The 21,960-nt window shown below is 43.3% G+C and overlaps 1 protein-coding gene across 1 annotated transcript in view; it reads left to right on the top strand.

The window, feature by feature from the left end:
* Positions 1–9,366: 9,366 nt before the first annotated feature.
* The window catches only part of IGF2R (insulin like growth factor 2 receptor), a 61,244-nt gene continuing 48,650 nt past the window's right edge, over positions 9,367–21,960 (top strand). Inside the window, exons 1-2 of the mRNA XM_030021887.2 lie at positions 9,367–9,626; positions 17,456–17,589. Of these exons, the coding sequence (XP_029877747.1) occupies positions 9,460–9,626; positions 17,456–17,589 (301 nt within the window). The 5' untranslated portion in view covers positions 9,367–9,459. The remainder of the gene's footprint in view (positions 9,627–17,455; positions 17,590–21,960) is intronic.

Genomic DNA, 21,960 nt, shown 5'->3' with positions numbered 1-21,960 from the left:
GGTGGTGGGGTGTGCACCCCTCTGGTACCCCCAGAGGGTATCAGGGTGAAACCTAGCTGTGTGCCCACCTCTCCTTCCCCAGCACTGTCTGGTTTGCAGCAGAAAGGACAGCTGCTGCCTGCAGCTTTCAGTTACTCCTTTAGCTCGAGCAGCAGCATTCACGGCCTGCTGATGTTGCGGTGATGATACTGGTCAGCAGAGGATATTCTCTGACGGTACCTCGGTCAAGGGAAAGCACAAAATCAGTGTGAGCTTGTGTGTAGCTGCCACAATATGCTGCCTGCCATGTGTGTACTTTGCTGCTTCTCTTCCTAACTCTGTGCAGAAATCATTTATTAAAATCCACTACTCGGGGCTTCTAGATACCTATGCAACAGGAAGGTGAGTTTGCTTGCCATTTGATTGCCCAGGCACTTATGTGATGTCCACATGGAATTATTTTGCTCTTCCAGTTGAGTCCTACAAGCCTAAAAGATAAAGCACCAGGATCCACATTCAAAGAAAAGTATTGTAGGTGCAAAACTCCGAATTCACAGAAGAGGTACTGAGATGAGGTAGCCACCATGATTCTAATACTTCTGCCTTGCATATAATCATTCAATTTTTAATTATATGATTACAACCTATTTTTTTCCAAACTGGACTCTTGCCTCATTAAATACACAGTCTGGACCTGCTGCTGGTATAGTAGGTATCTCTTGAATCCTTGCCTCAGTTGTTTCAGAAATACAGAGGGTAGGAAAGGAGAGGGAGTGGACGTGGCAGTGTCCACCTGGCCCCAAATCCTACCTCCAGCAGTGGTCACAAGCAGATGCCTACAGAGGAGAAGAAACAGGGCAAATACGTATCACACTTCCTTCTCATCCTCTCCGAGCCTTCAACAGTTATCAGCTCAGGAACTTCCTGGTCTAGAAATCTTTGTATTTGGTAACTTTCAATGGATTTCTCTTCAACAAATACATATGACCTCCACTGGAGGCCACACAAGTTTTTTATGTCTTTGACACTGTTTCACAGCTTAATTAAATATTTCCTGAAAAATATCCTCCTTTAGGTTGTTTTGAGCTGCCACGTTCTAGATCTTTTAATGCCCCTAATTCCTATATTGGAAAAAAACCATGAACAATCTGCTCCAACCAGCCTGTCTGTGCCACTTGTGATTGAACAGATTTCTGTTGTACCTCCTAACAGCTATTTCCCCTTCAACTTCTTTCTTTAAAAAAAAAAAAAACCTCCTCACTGTTACTCCCGCAAGGATCTGGATATATTATAGTAGCTACTGCGCAGCAATGTTTTGACAGTGGCATTTTGAACCAGGTCCTATATGCTACTTAGTCAAGTCAGGGGATGCTTTTCTCCTCACCAGGAGTGTTGACCATCTGAAACAGTTGCCTTTGCCCCATGCTCTGACATGACAGTCACTCTCCCATGGGGTAGCCCCCGCCTCACACTGCTGCCCTGTGCTCTGCCTTCACAGCATCTCTGACCTCCCTCAGCACCTCAGCTAGGCAGGCAGGGATATAGAAAACAGAAAAAATGTATGTTTCCTATTCCAACTGGAATTTTAGTCCATAGGTTTGAAATCTAGACTAACATGTTAATTCATTACAGTGATTTTTATCCTAAACTTTCTCCAATTTGCTGTAATTATTTCACCACTAACACTATCTTTCCTCTATAGTTTGTATCTTAGTATTTAATAGTCACTCCGAACGATTGTCCTCAAGGGTAGGAGAACTAAATTCTTACTTTAATTCTATCATTCTAACATCACTAAGCATGAAGTGACACTAAGGAACTAATTTTGGTTTGGTTTTTTTTTTTTTTTAGAGCTGGACACAAAGTGTCTCTGGAACAGGAGTATCTTTAAATTAAGTATTTATTTATCCCATTAAGAATTTACTTTAAGACAAGTATGGGCCTTGACAATTGGACATTATAGCAAATAAACAGTAATTTTAATGATAAAAGGTAAGAGACTGTTGAGGTAAAGAATAAATTAAAATATTTACAGAAGCAAGTATTTTTATGTATAAAGAGTCTACAAAGAGACGTAAAACTTTTAACAGCTATGTGCAGAAGATGGAGTGAACACCCTGGTGTCACCGTTCTATCTCAGAAGAAAAACCCATTTGCTTAAATGCACTGGAGGAGGGTGTTTTATGTTCTGTGTTGTCTTTGGTCTATCTGGATTTATTTTTTGACTCAAAGAGGGACATATGTGCTTCAGATATAACTTTTTAATATTATTTATAGGAAAAAAGTTCTCTTTATTACAAGCAAAGATTTTCAGATGAACACATACTCTAAGCTCACTGAAGATACTCAGTTACATACTACAGCAAAGTGTAATTATTTTTGTGAAAATAAATATATACAACCAGCAATCTTTGTTTTGGCTAATTTTGATAATTTTTAACCTGGGCTTGGCCTGGAAGGCACCCACCCCCAGCCAGGGGACAGGCTGGGCCAGTGAGGCCAGTGTTGGAGCAATGAATGACGTCTCTGTTGCTAACCTTGGCATGGCTGAGGTCCTCTGTAAATATAGCTCTATTCACTAACTATATTCTTCATTATCAGCTCTCTTTTGGTTCATTTACCTGTTAGCATGTATCTTTTTGAGCACAACACTAGCCTCTGTTTCTTAGCAGTCTTCAGTGTTGAGAAAATTGTATCTGTACTTTTACCCATCTGGATTTGATGTCACCTCCCAAAGCATCATTCCATGTTGATCTGATGCATATTTCTCAGTACATTCACTATTTTATTTACATGTGTTCTGTTTATTTAACTCAGGTTCTGACTGAAAAAAGGTAAGGAAAATCTGGATTACTTCCACTGACTCAGGTGGAGATATTATAGATTCAAAACTGTGCAGTTTGGAGATCTCTTTCTTGTCTTGTGATCTACATGTGCAATCTATTATTATAATCTAATGCGACTCTTTAATTGAACCATTTATACAATATTGTTATTTGGCGTTAATCCTGTAATGGCTTAACTGGGCCTTCATATATACATTGCTATTGATACTTATTTTTCTCTACACTATCTCCTCCAACAACTTGTGAATATAAAATATACAGGGAAATCTGGTATCTATTATCAAAGAAACAGATTGTTACTTCTAAATGAGTTTATATGTAACCTTATTTCTTATTCTTCTACTTCAGATATCTTAAAATGTTTTACAGACATATGTAATGGAAATAAAATGCTTATCTAGAAGACATCTAATATAGGCCTAAACATATTTATGAATGTGGCTATGAAAACAAATGTGTATACATGGACAGAATATATATATTCTCAGAATATATAAATATATTCTAGCAAGACAGGGTGATAGAAGAATCAACTGAATAAAGTATACCACATATTGTAGAGGATTATGAAGAAAGAAAATGTAGGTTGAGCCTTGATGCTTTAAACAAAACTGATTTGGTCATTCCTCTGCTGTGTATGAAATTTGTCAGTTTTTAAGTGTGATGCTGAAGATGGCATTCTCATTTTAGTGTCCTTCAGTTACAAGGGAAAGAAGTCACACTACACAGAGCCAGGAAAAATGAAGCAAAACAGAAATTTATCAGTTACCTTGTGACAAACAAGATGGAACAGATGACAACTTATTGCCATACATAGTACTCATGAATTAGGTGAAATAACTCCTGAATTATAAAAAGTTGCTTATTGTCTCAGAATAAAAATACAACATGATGGAGCAGTAAGTCTTCCAGACGTAAGAAGTTTCACTTATTCACTTCAGCTCCACAAGAGATACCTGCAGGTTTTTGCCATGGCAAGTGGTCTTCATGTATCTCGTACTAGCTTGCACTTCTCACAGCAGATGAACCACAACCGTTTTCAGCGACTGTAGGTGAGGGAGTAGGAGGTTATCTTTTCCCATTATCACATCCTTCTGTGCTGAGCTGCAACTTACATTGCGATAATTATGTTACAGATGAGGTCCCAGATGCAGGGAAGAGAAACACTTCATCTCCAGAAGTTAAAAAGTGATTGGAAAAATCAAGTTACTGGAGAGTAAAACATGATAGATTATCATATTTGGAAACAGCTGGTGATATTTTTGGAGTACATGGTTAATGACAACAGATAACAGCCTGGGAGATTGCTGACAAATGTAAGTCAGGAGGGGTATAGAGGGAACTGTCAGAAAATAATTCCGAAATAACAAATACATTTGGGGACATTTTCATTTCCAAAGCCTGCCTTGCAAGTGGGGGCCGTGTTTGCTACCACCACACTTACATCTGCTCATCTGACAGAACGCTCTCTGGGAACACAGCGAGGTCAGCAAGAGCAGGTTCATGTTGGATGCCCGTCCGGCATCAGCATAGGTCACAGAACCAAAGGATGGTGGCTAGCTCAAAGATGGCTGTCAACAAGAGACCACAGAGACAAAAGCTCCTGGGGGAAGAACAGACCAAAGTGTGAAGAATGACACTGAAGTAAAAGCGCCCAGGACTGGGTAACAAGGTTTAAAACACTGAAGTCTTTCACTCCACATTTACTGCCTTGGTAAGGTGCTTTGAGGTTAAATCATTTGTGATAAATTTCTAGTAGGTGCTTCAAATGAAACAGGATTAGCAGAGAAATCAAATCATATTCCTCTGACATCAAAAACTTGTGCTAGTAAAATTTCATTTACTACCAATGAAAGTACCATTGGTTTACTCTGGTGAAGTGGTTTGTATTTTACAGTTCTTGCTCTACTTGGTGCAAGTCCACCAAGTAACCTAGACCCTAGCTGGTGAATCTGATCATTCACCATTATAAAATATTGAGTTCTGACCCAAGCATAAATAGTCAAGAGTCATATTCCTTGAAAACTAGACCAAAGATGTGAAAAGAAATGGAGAAATACAGAAAAGCTGCTATAGACTTGCTCAGGCAATGACTCAGGAACGGCCTTGACTAGGGCCGTCTTCTAATCTTCTAAGCCACAGTACAAAACAGTGCCCTTTTCAGTGCATACACTGAGTACAGCATGTAAGGACTTCCCCAACAAGACAAAGATTTCAAATAAGCTCAATGTGTTTAGACAAAGTTGATATTCTTTTACAGTTTCATTGAACAATATCAGCTAGATTAGGAAGTGTCATTATATCTCTAACTGCATTGGGAAGCCTAAACCTAAGTCTGCAAAACAAGGTCAGCAGGCACTGTTTTCCTCAACAGTCTTATTTTAAATTGTTATAAAGCAGGATAACTCATCATAACAAATCAGGAGGTAGCTCTTATCAAGAGCTTGCCTTTGAAAAACACTAGAAAGAAACAGGGAAGAGTAGAAGCAGAACAGAAAAGGAAGGAAAAGGAGCAGAAAGAATTAGAGAAATGGTGAAAGACTGAATGAGCAGCAAAAAGATCAAGGAGCATTCACAAATAATGGCAATGGGTGTAAGATTAGGAAGACTAAAGTTTAGGTGTAGTGAGCAAGAAAAAGGGAAAGAAGAGAGAACAACCCGGTGAACAGTGCCTCTGTGCTTTCTGAAGAACAGCACGGCTCCATGGAAGAGCCCTATGAAGTTTTCATGAAGTATAATTATTTTATTATAGTGCAGCTTACAGACAGCTAGAAATAAACTGTCCAAATCTCACTGGACAAAGAATTTCCCACAATCAAATGTAAAACCAGCTCTGGATTCTGAAAGAGTTTTTGTTCCTATTTATTGAAAAGACGGAGATCAGATATGAGTGTTAAGGGAACTGAGACAATAACAGTAGAAACAAGCTGCCTCTCAGCCAGCCTGTACTGCACAGCTGATACTGGCCACATGAAGCAAGACTGTGAATCAGAAGAACATGAAATGATGTGACATTTGACACCTGGCAAGCTGCAAGGAAGAATCTTAGAGGACCTATGTATTCATTACCTATTCATGATACCCTGCCTACTGAAAACCATCCCTAACTTGGAAGTTTCAGCATGAGTTTCAGGTATACTGGGATTTACTGCAACATAACTAGCAGTCATCATGCTGAGCCTCTCCTGAGGAAAAGGAAAAGGTAAGATTATGAGATTACATTTCAGAATATTTTAACACTGTCCCACAGTATCCGGCTAGCTGAGATGCTGATATCATTAAACATGGGTGGTAAATATTTAAATTATTATTTATAAACGATATTCAGAATGAAATTCCTTCCTGCCTATTTGCAAAACATAATTTAGGATACAAAAATGACTGACAGATAGCTCCTGACATTTTTAATGCATGTACTTAGCTTTAAACATGGAAGAAATTCCATGGATCTTGAGATAACCACTGGATCCCCCAGATTACAAAAATTAAGGAAAATATATAGGAAATGGAAACAGTCATAGGATTGGAATCTGCATGCTTTGCACAGGATTGGAATCTGCAAACTTTTATTTTATAATTTTATTTTAAAGGTATTTGTATTTACAATGTATATTTCAGTATTTATGCAGCTCCATAGCTATCCTTGCTGTGTTACAACTTTGATTCATTATTAGATTGATGCATATGTATTGATACTGCAGATGAAAGTAGAATTTCTGGGTTTTTCCCCTTTCTAACTGGGATTATTTTTCTCATGTTTCAATTTCTTTATTTCTTGTTAGGTAGCTGTTCACTTACTTTTCTCTGCATGCAAAGAAACTGCTCTGAAGTCTCTGAGCCTTGTGCATATATAGGGGCCTATGCATACAAAGCAGTATGCAGAATGAAGAATGTAACTTCTTCATTCTTTTGTCAGTAAACAACTTTGAATTAGCTCCTATCAGATAACTGAAATTAACTGTTTCTACACTGCCAGGCCCCAACACTGCAGATCTTTATATGCATTCTTAATGTCAGCAAGGTAAGCAGTCACATTTTCTTCAGTGGAGTCACTCACATGCTTAAATCTACACAAAGATAATTTCTGGAATAAAGCCCTACTTGCAGAAAGTCAGGCAGCTAATAAGATCAGAAGCTACAGTATGTCTGCTTGCAGTGCTGTCTGCAGTGAATTTCCTGGTCAATACATTTTTAATTCAACTTGGTAAGCAGAGACAGAACTTACCAGTAAGTCTTACGTATTTGCACTGCTCCGTCTACAGTGAGTGATGCTGGCACTGCCAGCAGAGCAGCAAAGTTTAAGAAACATAACCACAGAAATAATAAACTTGGTATTCATTTAGTCTACTGCTTTTGTCTTCTTTTGAGCCGTTGAGTTCATGCCATCAAGCTTGTCTTTAAACTACAGAGGCTAGAGTCTTAAAAGCAGACAACAGGGATTCTTGGGTAATCGGATTTGGAGCTTTAAGGAATCCACTAAAAGAGCAAGAGTTGGCAATAATCCATCATATAGTAACAGAAAACTGCTAAGGATAAAGCATTCACCCAGTCCTTTTAATTATTTTTTTTTCCTTTGGTTCTGTGCAAAGTTAGATCGATAATTGTTTCATGTCACAACTTTCTTTCCAGCACAAAGATTGAAGGTCTTCCTCTCTTCATCAGCTGAGGACATTGCTATTGGGTTAGGCTGTGATAACTCTAAAACCTAAGCTGCTACCACAGCTGAACAGACCAACCGGTGCAGTCATCTTTCTGCTTTACTTTCCTCTTGATCCTCTGCCCTTGTACCAGGATTCATCACTGCACAAGGCTGCTACAACTGCTGAGCCAGCAGAAATCTATTCCCTTTTTTTTCAGAAGGTGATTTTTTTCTGTTGGACTAATGAGTTGAATTGAATTGAGGGGCTTTACACAAGTCCCTACATTGTGTGCAAGCAGACAGGCAGAGGGGACCAGGGACTGAGGCCGTGCGTGGCAGTGGGGAGCCATTGGCTGGACTTGAGCTGTAACTTCTGGCTTCCCTGGTCAGGTTAAATTTCACAGCAGCTAAAGCTGATCTTATCTGGGGCCTCCTCCTTCCACAGCACCAGCTATGCCTTCCTTTCCCCCTTCTTGAGCTCATGTCGGTGTTTGTGCAAACGTGCAGTGAGCCAAGTAAGTCAGGCAACTCATACCACTGAAAACTTACCCAGAACAATCAAAATAGTATGTTAGTTGTCAGACAGATCAGCATCTATAACCAGCTGACTGCCCTGTTGCAGAAGAACTAATGCTACTTAAAAGGAGGGAAGTAGAACATATAACTGAGAGAAAGGAAGAGGAAAGGAGTAGATCACAGCAGCCTGGAGTCAGGTTAAACTGCCATAGAGGCACATCTTCAGTGCTGTCTTGTTCCTTTGGATGTCACGGAATGGGGCAAGAGAAATAGAGACTACTTCAGTTGTAGGCCTTTTGCATTTCTTTGTGCAAATGACTTTTGGAAAGCATTCATAATTAGTGAACAGAACTTCTTCACACAAGTAAGACAGCTGTCTGTTTAATGAGTCTAATTTTTATTTTTCTTTCACTCTGGCCACCTTTATGCCTCTTCCCACTCTCAAAGGTGCCTTGCTTCTTAGCTGCAGTTTCATAAAAATTAAATGCCAAGTCCCTCTTTTGAATCTTAAGCACTCGACTTAAAATTTGCGGAATCCTGGAAGTCATCTGTTGTACAAGCTCTGGGCCGGCTGGCTCTTCTCAGTAGTCTAGGAGGCTGAGGTGGTAAGACAGTATCTGTTCCACTACCCCCTGATGAGGCTGCTGCCTTCTGCAAGCATCCCCTCCTGCCCGCCGTTTGAAACGGGATAATTTCCACACCACGCCAGCTTCCCTGCTGTAGTAGCAATACTCGCGATACAACCAACCACGTTGCGGCCATCGCCTCCTCAGCCTCCATCCCTAACGGGTTTAGTTTTCTGGTCTCTCCCAAGACTTCACAGCACACTTCTGAGTGACTTATTTAAAACGCCCTTTAACTTTTTCCAAACAGCGTCTCTCTGACTTCAGCCGCTGTGCCACTCATAGTGCGTTTCACAGGGCGAGCCTCCGCACAGCGCAAGGCCTGGCGCCAGCGCACAGCGGGGCAGGCAGTCCGCCCCTCCGGAGGCCGGCGCTCCCGAAGCGGGATGACCCGTCCCCAGAGCTGCCCCTGCGGCAGCTGAAGCAGGCAGCCGCCCTGCCCCGCGCACCCACACACCGCACCGCGCACCCGCCCCGGCCCTGACGGACAGACAGACGGACTGACTGACTGACTGACTGACAGACTGCCCGCGCCGCCTAACCGCCACCCTCCCGCGCGCGCGCGGACGGGCGGCCTCGTGGGGCGGTGTCACGCGGTCAGTGGGCGCGCCCAGCACGTGCACGGCCGTGAGGTGGGGGGGGTGGGCGGCAGCGGGAGGCTCCACCCACTCCGCGGCAGGGGAAGGGGCGCATCACGTGAGCGCCGCGCCCGCACATGACGGTGGTCACATGACCGGGGAATGGGCGGACGGGGGTCACATGACGTGCCGCTGGTCGCCGGTGCCGCCTGACGTCCCGGGGCAGCCGCGTCCGTCCGCCCGGCCCGGCCCGGCCCGGCCCGGCCCGACCCGCGCCCATGGCACCCACGGCACCCGCCGCCCCCCGCGTGGCGCCGTTCCGGCCCCGCGCCGCCGCGCTGGCCCCGCTCCTCCTCGTCCTCCTGTGGCTGCCCCTGCGGCCGGGGGGCGGCGGCGGCGGCGGGGCCGCCGCGGCCCTGAGCGACTTTTACCAGGACCTGTGCAGGTGGGCAGCGGCGGGCGGCCGGTGGGACGGGACGGGAGTAGGCGGCGGCTGGAGAGGGCCTTCCCGCGGGGAAGGGCTGTAATCGGCGGAGCAGCGGGGCGAGAGGGGTCTGCCGGTGCCCGTTCTCGCTCCTGCCCTCCGCGGGGCCGCGTGTGAACGAGCGGGAAGTGGGGGAGCTCAGCCCGGGGGCTCGCCGGGGCGGGCCTCGTCCCCGCGGCGGCCCGAGCAGGCAGGGCTTTTGGTCGCCCGTACCGGTGAGGGTCAGGCCGGGAGGCGTCGGGGGAAGCGGGTGTTCTGGGCTTAAGACCGAGCTCGGTCTGTGTCCGCTGGAGGCGAGCGAAGCTGCGTGAGTCTCTTCAGAGGGTGGACCGAGGGGTGTCAGCGGAGGGGTGGCGTGGAGCTGTCCCCTGTGGGACCCCGCCGCGTGACTGCGGTCGTAGGAAGTTTGCAGGTGGGAAGATGAGGGGACATGGCTCTGTTCGAGTTGCCTCTGGTCAGAACGGTGAAAAAAGCCAAAGCGGTTTGCAAGGGGCATCACTTGATACCCTTCTTTGTACTAAGGGTATCACCAAATGCCATTAAGTAACTTGCAGGTGAGTTAAGAAAACTTTGAGAAGTGAGAACTGCTATGTTGAGATGGCACTGTTCTTCATGTTTTGGCATGTTCCTACTCTGAATTCAGTCATGGATTTAGTCTGGCAACAATATCTTGCTAGTCTTGGTTTTTGTATCATTTAGCCAGAATATACAGTGGGACTTACAGGAATACGTTATCTCAATCAACAGCACTGGGCAGACACCAATGTAACACAGTGAATGTAGCCCTGAGGGCAGAGGATGGCTCACTGGAGGGAATGGGCTCTCCTCCTGGTGGGATCTGGGGAATAATACTGTTAAATGATGAAAAAGGGAAAAAGTAGGTTTGCTTGCAAGATTAACCCATGAGGATGGCAAAAAATGGTTTTGTCAGATGACCACCCTAATTGTAGAATTGAGACAGAAATGAGAAACTATTGTGTGGCTTCTGGAGGGAACATCTCTGACTAACAATTTTTTACAAAAAAAAAAATCTACCCTAAATGACTTGATTCTCAAGCAGTTCCTGTTTTGAGACTAGCATTAAGTCTTATGAATGTCTCTTGGTTTTGTTGTATGTCTGCGACTAGAGGAATATTTGGGAATGCCATTGAGAGACATGCAGTCCCTTTGGGGATGCAAATTACTTAAGCTAGTTTCCTTTTGTTACTGGTAAGTGAAAAATAAATTGTGAATAGATAGCATAATTGGCAGTTTTCCTTCTAAGATGGCCTGCTTCAAAAACATGTGCTTAATGTTGTGCCATGGTGGGAAAAACTGCTTTGAAGGACCTATGCCTGATAATCTAGAATGGGTAAAGGAAAAAACCAAGAATTTGCAGTCTGACAGGTGGGAAGATCCCATGGAAATCGGTGGTGAAGTGTCATCTCAGGCACAGTTGCAGAAAAGCTACCAAGTGAGGGATGATGCAGTTAGCTAACACAAACGCTTACACGACTGGCTCATGTCTCAGCCAAAAGATACAATATGGGTGTGCAGGACAAGTCCCTGACCAACCTGTTTTTGCACTGCCTTGAGACAAGGTTTTGATTTGTTTTACAACTGTTAAGAAAACAGTGTTCTGACTTTTGCATGGCCTAATGGACCTGGTGAAACTGCAGTAGCCTCTGTGGCTGATATGTGAATGTCAAAAGGTGGGCAAGGAAGGAAAATTTTGGGGATTAGAAGAGGCACTGACTGCCCTTTAAATAAAGGTAGAGTGATACCCAGGTTAGGACAGCTGTCTTGCAGGGAGGAGGAAAGGTGTCAGAACTGTTTCGTGCAAGAACTGTGGCATGAGGCTACTTAAACTTGAGTTAGTGGTTTTCACTGCTTGTTTCACGTAGCCTTACTGCTTTTATGCTTGGACAGTCTGGGGAAAGAAGAAAAGCTTTCCTTCTCTGAAACTTTGTCAAATGTGATGGCTTGTAGTGACTGGTTTTGTCATGCTTTCTCCTTTGTTCCTGTGCGCTCTGACAGCTGACTGTGCTGTCGGGTGACTTGCAATTGGAATTCTCTTTTTATCTTCTGTGTTGAGGTGTCTCCAGGATTGCCGCAGTATGAGCACCTGGCAAAGAATACAGGGAACTGGTTGCATATAGGAAGTTACTCGCCATTTCGGTCTCTTTCCCCTCACATCTTTCATGTGACAACACAGGAGAAAGAAATTCTGGAGTTAGAGTTAATTTTGTGAACTGTTCTTTAAATCCATCTACTATAAAAATGAAAGAAAGCTTGACAGTTTGGGTTCACCTTCCATGTAACATCAGGGAAGTTACTGTAAAACTTCCCTTCCTCTCTAAAAATATTGCAGGAAATGTTTCAAGTGTGATGGCAGAGCAGCAAATACAAACTGCCTCCTCTGCCTCCTGTTTTGCCTGATAATCAGTCCTGGATGAGAGATGAGTTGATGACAGGTAATGTTTTTGTCTGCTGTGCAAGGATAGGAGTTGGAGCATAACTTCTGTAACTTTTGGACTCCTGAGTGGAAGGAAAACTCTTTAAACTGCTGTACATCATAGGATTGCTATTATGCAGAATTTCCAATTTTGGGGTTGTAAGTCAAATCTACTTTACATTTACTGTTGCTGTTTTTAACAACACAACTCCTACAGTTGACTGTACGAACGGTTTTGTTCATTCAAACACTGTCTTTTCAGCCTTTGTTGTGAAACCACAACTGTGCTCTTGTGTGCTGCTGGAAACCCTGGGTTTAGCGTTCAGCAGAGCTTTGGTGAAGAAGCATGTGCTGAGTACAGAGAGGTGACCCTTTGGTGAACTTGCTCAGCTCTGTTAAGTGCTTTGACATGTTTAAGTGGGAGATGTCATAAATAAGTCATTACTGGACTTATTTGCATATTCTCATGGTTGCTTCACATGCCTGGGAAGCTGCCATTATAATGGCTTAAACGTGATTTCTCAGCCCATAAGCTTCCTACAGCTCTTGCGTACTTGAACTTCGAATTGCTATCCCTTTTCTTACGCATTCTGTAAGATGATGTAGTAGACGTCTTTCATGCTACGCTGTAAACCACCAAATGTCTTTCGGATGGAGAAAGCTGAACAGCTTGTGGTGTAACTGTAAGGCTATTACGGATGATACATATGCAAGAAAACTTGCCTGAAGACATGCACTGTGCATGATGGTTGGAAAAAGTGACGGGTAAGCTGGAGCAGAGCTAAGCATGAGTAGGGCATTAAAAAACTCTTGAAGCATAGCATTGGCTTTGTACCTTCTGCCATTCAAGCTCTCATTGTCTGTAAGGAGAACTTGCTTTGACATAGAAGTTTCTTTACCATACATATTTGTGCTAAAATACTAGCCACATCTAGTAGTGATTTTTGTGGCGACTAGTGGAACTGAGCTGCCAGCTTCACATTTGAAGTGGTCATCCTGGAAATCATTCCTGATCTTGTCCATCTGTGATCATGCTGGTTGAACCTACTTGTAAAGACCTTCAGGTGTTAGTTTCATCTCTGCAGTGTTCTGATAGCTGAGGAGCTGCTGGGCACAAAATTATGTGGATGCACATATGGATCCACTTTCCAGCTCTGTGGTTGTAGGTTGCCTTGTCTCTGTGCCGGGTTGTCCATGTATCACCCCTTCAGCAAAACGAGCCACTTCAGTGCATTCCCCAGAGAGTAAATGCATGTTTCTTTGCAACTATGCTTTGCAGCTGTTTGGAGTAGGGTGTACTCTTCTTCCTAGCAGTCATCCCTCGGGTAAGAGTTTGAGAATCAAAAACTTGAGCATGGTGATGAGAATGGTAGCAATAGTGTTTCGGGTGCTCTGTTGCATTTGAAGTGGTTCACTAGTGCTCAAACCTCAAAGTGGCTCTGGTGTGGGGACGCACGTGCTGTGACGGCCGTTAGCCATCTGCACCTTGTCTGACTTCGGTGCCTGAGCTACTGATTTGCAAGGTAAACTAGACTCACTAATGCTCATATCCCTTTTCCCTTTCTCATGTTCTTTTTTCCATGAGTTCCTTCTTTGCTTTGTCAAAAAAACGCAGAGCGCTCTTTTGATCTTATGACTTGCTGAAAAGTAGTTTAATTTTCTTTTTCATGCTGTCGCTTCAGTGTCTCAAAAACAAAGGTAGATAGCCGGAAAGGCTGACCTGCAGGCAAGGTTATTCCCAGTAACTCATGTGGACCTTGCTTGCACAACTGCTTTCGACCGTGGCCTCCCTCCCTCCCTGCTGCCGCTGGTGCGTGGCCAGAAACCACTGTGAGCCAGACCAGGAACCGGCCGGGCTCAATCCCCTCTCCACACACATGCGCAGGCACCTGCTGTTTTTGCTGAGTTAATTTTGAGAGGGCAGTCCCCTGGTCTGGCTTGTGTCAGGTGCTGAGGCCAGCAACACACAGGGGAGGGGAGAGGAGAGGAGGAGAGCTGCCCTGGGGGGATTGACGTGGGTGTATGTTTCAGGCCTCTAACTGTGGGATAGTCCATGTTTGGGTTTATCTGGAAACGGGCTGTGATTTCAGCAAAAATAACTGTTTGACAGTTTTAATCAAGGCATCGCCCCCCACCCCATGACCAAGGCTGTCGCTTTTTAAAGCTGTTGGTATAACAGCTCCCTAAACTAGCTCAGTTGCATGGAATCTGGGACTGGGAAGGGCTTGTTAAGCCCTTCAAACGAGATAACGTCGTCTGGCCCTGCCAAGGGGGTAGTTCCATGAGGCATCAGTGCTGGTGGAGGTGAGTGCTGAGCAGCTGGAGGAAGCTGGTCTGTGTGCCTCAGCCATGGTCAGGGTGGGTGATGTGATTGCCAACAGATTGTTTCCATTACGGGATGCGGCGGAGACATCAGCCTGTATCTTATTTGAAAGTAGAGCACATGCAACTTGAAACTATTCCCAGGCACTGACTTAATGCCAGGAGTCTTACTTGTGAGAGAAATAATTCTTACTTTTACTGTGAAAGTGTATTTTGCATCTCTCTGATGAGAACAGCTGCTTAGGCTACATCCAGCCTGCTGTTACTCCCAGTGGATAAATCCTGCCCTGCTCCTCCCACCTATCAAAAAAAAAAAAAAAAAGTGCCTTGCACTTCCTTGAAAGTAATACTACTCTGAAACTGCATTAGATTTTCATTTTTGTGTGCCACTGCAGTTGTGGTTTGGAACATGATTAAATGTGGGATTTCATATTTCCTTTCTGTGGACTGTTTTGAAGTATTCCTCAGCCTTCGCTGTCCAGGCAGGGGCCTGTGAAAGGGTGGAGGGAAGGGCTAGCTTCAGTGTCTGCTTTGCTTCTGTTCTGTAAGCTGTTCATCTTGTTTCCCTCTTGCTTCTGGCATGTGGGTGAACTGAATTCAAGATGTTGGTTTCCTCTGTTTCACAACATGTAACTGGGAAAGAAAAACCCTTAATCTCTCATAGAATGATAATTCTGTTGTGTGAAGGACTTAGATACTTGTTCAGTTCACAAACCGATTTTAATTTGCAAGTTCTCTTAAAAAAAAGAACATACTGAAGAACACTCTAGCTTGATCAAAAACTTCATGTCATAGTATTATATGTTAACTTTTTGTTGTCTTACAAAACCAGTCAAAAAAGGGTACTGGAACTCTTGGGAATTTTTCAGTGAAATGCTAATAACTTTCTGCGGCTTCATTGTGAAGAAATTGTATTTTGATTGAAATGCATTTTCTCCTGGAGGTAAAAATGGCTTTAGTCTTAATCTCCTGCTGTTTTCAGAGCCCTTGAAGGTAGAGTCAGGTTCTTCTAAATTTGTGTGTGTGTGTGTGTGATTGTGTGTTGTCAAGCTGTCTTGCATTCCTGAACTTTGGTTATTCTGTACTGTAGCTTAATTCTCATCATCATCATGCATTGTGATTGTCTTTATCCACTTCAGAAATGCAAGAAACTGGCTCAGTGCACTAATCAGTATGATGGTAAAATGTCAGCTCTGTCTGCTTATGAGGAGAGAGTAATGGCAAGTATTTGTCTAGGATTGAGACACAATCCTTGAATCTGATTAAAAAGTAATTTCGTTGGTATTTTAGGTATGACTCAGTACCTGGTAAGTTATTTTTTGAGCCTTCTATTATTATAGTTGAGCCTTTATATCCCAATATAATTAGGGTATAACTTTTTTTTTCAGTTTGCAGGGAGAACTCTTGTAGTTGTCCCGAACTTGTTCCAGCCATTAGTAGACTGAAATTAAGGCTGCTGTAGTACAGGGAAGCCAAGAACCCTGTAGTCAGTAATTAAATGGAAAAGTATGTGGTATCTTACTGCTGGCTCTTTGATTAGAGATCAGCTGCACTGGATTTGAGAGAAGTTCTCGGAGGACTCAGTCTGAAGTAAAATAGCTGAACTGCTGTTGTCTCTTCCTCTCCAAAGGATTTGGCTTCAGAAGTGGAAAAAGAATGGGTTCTCCTCCTGGTGGGGATCTGGGGTATGATAACGTCAAGTGGTGCAACACCTGTGAGCTAGAGATTAAGGCAAACAAACCTTATGGGCGAAGCTTCTGGTCAACTTTTAATTTTTTGATAGCTGAGAGAGCAGAGTTGAACTCCCTCGCTGGATTTGGTACTAATCTGTAGATGAAGACAAATGCTTCTATGGGTCAGATGCATTAAACCCTGTGTGAGTTGTAAATAACTGGAATACCTAATAAAGGCACTGTGCTGTCCTCAGTTTTCTGATGTGATGACTCTGTATTAAATCGTACTGAAGCTTCCACTTGCGATAGAAGGGAATCTTATCTTGCAAAACTCAATACCATCCAGAGGATGCAGGCTGCCAGCACCAGAAGAGGTGTGGCTGAGCCAAGCTGACGGCAAATGTTTACTGAGCTGTGCCTTTTTAACAGAGCTTGGCCAGAGCACCGTGCTAGTAAGCCAGGCTGTCTAAAGAGCTCCTGACTCCAAAGTAGCTGACCTGGGCCTGCCTCGGAACTGCGTGGTGCTGTGTCATGCGGCTGACCACATCTCGCTGCACGAATCCTTGCTCTACCTCAGAACTACACTGCATTTGATTTTTTTTTTTCTTCTGTTACTCTGATTTATTCCCCATTGTATTTAACCAGAGCTTCATGTTCCATTATCAGTGTTTAGACAGCTGAGTTTCTGATATGGCTGTGGCAAGCTGGTGTCACTGAGTTCCTTGTGGATAGCTCTGCTTGCTTTCCACCTTCTGACATCACCCTTCAGAAACTGTCCTTTCAATACTGAAACATATAAAAAAAGCATAAAGGTGCAGCTAGGCCCTAGTAAGCGTTATTAGCATCTTTCTGTCTGAATGCTGCAAGAATCTCAACCCCAATTTTGACCCTGAAGCTGCGTGGCTCTGCTGCTGGCAGGCAGGATGAGACTGGCTGCTCTCTTCCACTTAGACTTAGCACTTCTGCCACTGTTACTGCTGGGTATTCCTAAAGTGCAGTAGTGTGCAGCCTGCTAAAGATGTTTGAAAAGTTTATCAGGCTCTCAAGGGAAAAGGTTCACCACCTGTGATATACCTAGAGTGGCCTTCACAGAGATCTGATGGGGAAGAACAGGTGGTTGGGTGTTCAAGAAAGGCAAAAATGGACCCGATATATGCTCCTGAAGTGGTTAAATCTGTTTTGTTCTTGGCCCTGACACAATAATTATTTGTGGTATTTACAGCTGTAGAACACGAATACGAAACTCAAGTTAGTGGTGCTCTTAGCTTTATAACTTTGTTATTTCAGGGACTGGTGTCTAGAAGATGGCAGCGCAGACAATACGAATACCAACTGACAACCTTTTTTTTTTTTCTTTTCAGTTACACATGGGAAGCAATTGATGCGGACAGACATGTGCTTTATAAAATAAACTTGTGTTTTGGCATTGAAGAGTGTGGAAGATCAAGTGCAGTCTGTGCATACGACATCAATAAGAACGCCTATCTGTCTGTAGGTATGTAAACAAGTGTCTTTCCTCATAAGTAGTTCAGAGACATGTTAATGGATGGTCTTATAACTATTGCAAACATGTTAGCAAAGATTTTTTTTCTCAGAACAGTGTAAAACTTCTTCCTGTTGTGGATTTACTGGGGAGATTTGGGAAAACATGATCTGATTGCAGCTAATCACTTCACAGGACAGTGAAACTTATCTTATGGTTTAGTTAACTGTAATGTAGTGTGAAACTTTGCAAGGCTATCTCAAGTAGAAATAAGTGCAGGTACCTGTGGCAGGATATGCACTGTGCACAGCCTTGTTTGAAGCTTGGTACTGAACACAGGATAAAGCTTAAGTTACAGCTCTAAACGATACCACAACCTAGCCTGATGTAACATCAGCTGTTTGTTCAGAGTCAGGTTACTCTCTGTAATGCAATCTTGGAGTATTGCTAAGCTTCTAGGATGTTGTCTTTAAGTTGTTACACACAGAAAGGAAGTCAATTACATGCAGTCCTCTGTTTTCAGTTACACTTGTCAAATCTGGCGGATGCTTCAGTAGTTCACAGATGTCCTTGGCATTCTGAGGAGTGGTGGACTTGTGCATGCTGTTCTAAATATGAAACTGGCATATTCCTATACACATGCTTGCACATGATTTCATCAGTCAGAAGCACCTTGTGCTCTGAACAGTATTTATTTGTGTGCTTATTTTCATGGATGCTTGTCACTTTCAAGGTTGCTTCTGTGCTTCAGCTAATGAAACAATAATGTAGGAATACTGATTAAGAAGTTTTCTGATAGCTGACTGACTTCTAATAGAATAAAGGAATAGCCTTCTGAAAGGTAGTATCTCTTCAGACTGACTCTTAGTACCTGCAGATCTGAAGTTTGAATTTAACATGCTTGCCAATCTTTCCTTCCATTGGCAGACAGCTCTTATCAGAAGCTATGAGTCTTCAGTAAAAGTGTTTGAGCTTGAACTGCTGGAAAATGGTGAGGAGGAAGGTGATTCTCGCCTGTATGCAGATGCACAGCAGCTAGTCAGACTCTGTTCTCTCCAACCCTCTCCATTAACTGTAGATTCAGACTGTGGTCAATCAGTGCTTTTGAAACAAACTGCTAGTGTTGTGACCCAGGCTTATAAAATCACTGTGTGCATGAATAAAAGCGTATCTCTGTTCACGGGTGCATGTGTCTTTTTTATGTAGTGCAGTATATCCAAGCTCCAGAGTTTGCTAGGATGACTGGTTACGTTGCATTTGAGTTCAGACTGCAATTGCATGTAGTAGCATCCTCTACTCTGAGGAGCGTGACATCTCGGACCACTTGATGCTGTTAATGTGTTTTATTTCTAAAATGTACAGCAAGAATTTTGTTTCGTGCTGATGTGCATCTCAACTCATGCATTTGAGGCTTCAGTTGCCTGTGGATTAGAAAAGGAAGTAGTATCTGGGCATCTGTTTTAACATGCTTTTTTGAGTGAGACTGGAATGTGGCAGGTTGAGTGAGCTTGAGGAAGCCTGTTCTCTTAAGGGACGTGTGAGACCTAGAGGCGTGTGTAGGTTTTGTTCCACGCTTCTTGTGGAAAGAGGAAGGGAGAACAGAGCTGGGTGATGACCATGAGCAGTATCAAGTATTCTGGTGTATGTAAACCTTGAGTGTTTTGTTGCCTGACTGCTACTGGGTGGAAAGAGGATTTAGCAACAATCATAACTTGGTCTTGCAGAGACTGTTTGAACTGACTCTCAAGGGTTAAGCCACAAATCCTGTTCAAGTAAGATATGTTTTTAACCACCCTGCAATAAATTAAGAAATCAAGGCAGTGCAGTTAACATCAACATTGAATTTTGCTTTGTTTTATTGGTCAAATTTTTCTAAGTTTTGTACTTGTTCTTGGTTAGTCTGAGACTTACGAGTGATGCCTGCCGTGCTTCATTGTACTGCCTCTAGTTTCATTGGAGCTTCGGTACCATCACACTGAGTTGAGATAATGCTAATGGGTTATCAAGCTTCTTGCTTGTCAAAACAACAACAACAAAAAAAAAAATCACTCTTAATGAGAAAAGAAGAATCTCTTTGATCCAGGCCTAGGTGGCTGTAGACTCCCAGTGTAGATTCCAGTAACCTAAAACAGCTAAGCCGCATACTTGTCTTCAAGCAATCCAGCTGATATGAGATTACCTGTATGCCAAAGCTGAGTGCAGCTGAAGGGCTTTGATTAGCACGGAAGAAGGGCAACTTGCCAGCTGATAAAATTTGCTAAGTTGTAAGCTTTCTTCAAATATGGGCTTAATCAGATCTCTTCTTTCATTCTTTCAGAAAAAAAAAATAATTGCAAACAATAGTTTTATTTTTAAATATCAGCTATGCAAGGGGTGACAGCTGTAGGATTGGTTCTGCTTGTTGCTCCCAGCTTTGATAGCTGGTAAGGCTGTATGCTCTGTGGCAGTAATCAGTCTGTATCCAAGGGAAGCCTGGCAGCTAATGTTAACTGTGTGTCAGTGTGATGTACCAGGGTTGGCGTTGGGACCCCAAAGGCCTCTCCTAGAAAAAGCTCTTCAGCTTTATTGATTGACCTTAGAAGTTTTCAGGGTGGAGGCAAATGCTTATTCTTGAACATCAGCGAAGATGGAAATGACGTGGTACTTATTTAACTTGGTGTGACACCTAGTGACTTGTGTGCCATTTAGCTGGACTACTACTAAAATTAAAAGCAGAAATATTACTCTAACTGTTTGTTAACCTGAGTGGTGAAATGTACACTTTGTCCAGCTGCAGTAGAAGAACTGGACATGAAATTATAGCTGCCACCTAAATGCCCCCTTCTTCTGGACAACTGATTGGATGTCTTCCATAATTGCCTTTCTCCTTCCAAACAGCTGAACAGATGGAGTCAATGAGCAAAAGGTGTTGTGGACAGTGCCTTTGATACAGATTTAGTACAGCTGTGTAATATGAAGTATCTGATGCTGATTTTTGTGAGCTGTACTAACTGATTTGTAGTGTGTTAGTTTGTGGAAGGAACACATCTCTAAAGTCATGAAGAAATGTGAGTGATCATTGAAGAGGGAGCTTGATGTTACGGTAAAGGTGGTTGCAGAACTGGTGCTCTGGAAGGAAACTCATGGGAAACTGATGGCTCATGAGACTACTTGCTCTCTGAGCAGGGATGGGACAAGTCATGTGCCACTGAAGAGGTTCTTGCTAAAACTTCTAGCAAGTTCCCTAACTAGTTCTAAGCATGCAAGGGGGAAGAGAGCTTGCATATTGGCCTGTAGTAAACAAGATGTACTGTCTTGATTTTTCTTGAGTATCACTTTAACTGAGGAAATTGGAGTCATCTCACAAGTGCCTTTAGTGCAATGTAGTGTGTTCTTAGAGTTGAGAGAAAACTACTGCTTACGGAGCATTGAGGTGAGTCGTCAGATGGTGCTGCCATAAGTTCTCTGCTAAGTTGGGGCTTGTAACTGTATACATTTATAACTGGAGAGTTTTTAATCATGTGTGCCTATTGTTACTATACACAGCTCTTGCCTAGAAAGTTGTGTTGGTTTCTTTCTCCTAAGCTAGGGAAGAAAAGAGGACATTTTGCCAGCATCTTCTAAGCAATGATGTGATAAGTAGCACTCTTGCTCTCAAAGTAGTATGTAGCTCTTGGGTTTAAGAGACCTGCATGGCACCTTTCCCAGCATCAGTGCTGGAAGTCTTAAAACCTGAAGATAGCCTTTAGATAAGACTGTCAGGAAATATAAAAGCCAGAAACCACTGACAGCCTCCAGGTGCCTGGAAGGTGGCACTGAACCACAGCGGTGGTAATGTGCTTCACTGTTGCAGGTTCTCAGCCTGGCACATACCCTGCACATATGCGTGCTGACATGTCTCCAGCCTTACCTTCCCTTGAGAAGGCAGAAGGTTATTGAATGGTCTGTAATATTTGTTGCCCTGGTTATACAGGGGATGCTGTGAATGGCTGCTTAGGTATGAGCATCTTAATGTACCTTCCTGTAACACAGTTAGTGTGAGCACATGCAGGATGAATACAAGAGCCCTGAGCTACTGAGGGGATGCTGTGTGCATTAGCATCTAGTTTCCATTCTGATTGCCACTGTTTCAGCTTTACCTGCAAGTTTGGTGGCTATAGTTGCTTTCTCTCTGCTGCATTTCAACAGTATATTTTTGAGGTTCTTGTACCTTCTTCATGCCCAGTTTGCTCACTTCTGCTCCTTTTGCTCTAAAGACTGTATTATTTGGGTGTAGTGTAGTTTTGCTTGCCTTGAGTGAGGAGATAACAGGCAGGGCAAAGTTCCAGCAAGTGTGTTTTTAAGATGAAACAACATTTGGCCTAGGTGCAAAGTTGCTATCTGCAGTGATTACAGATTTGACTT

The sequence above is a fragment of the Aquila chrysaetos genome, chromosome 8 (assembly GCF_900496995.4).
Source record: "Aquila chrysaetos chrysaetos chromosome 8, bAquChr1.4, whole genome shotgun sequence".
NCBI lineage: Eukaryota > Metazoa > Chordata > Aves > Accipitriformes > Accipitridae > Aquila > Aquila chrysaetos.
The sequence above is the reverse complement of the archived record's forward strand: the minus strand, read 5'-3'. Positions and strand labels throughout refer to the sequence as shown.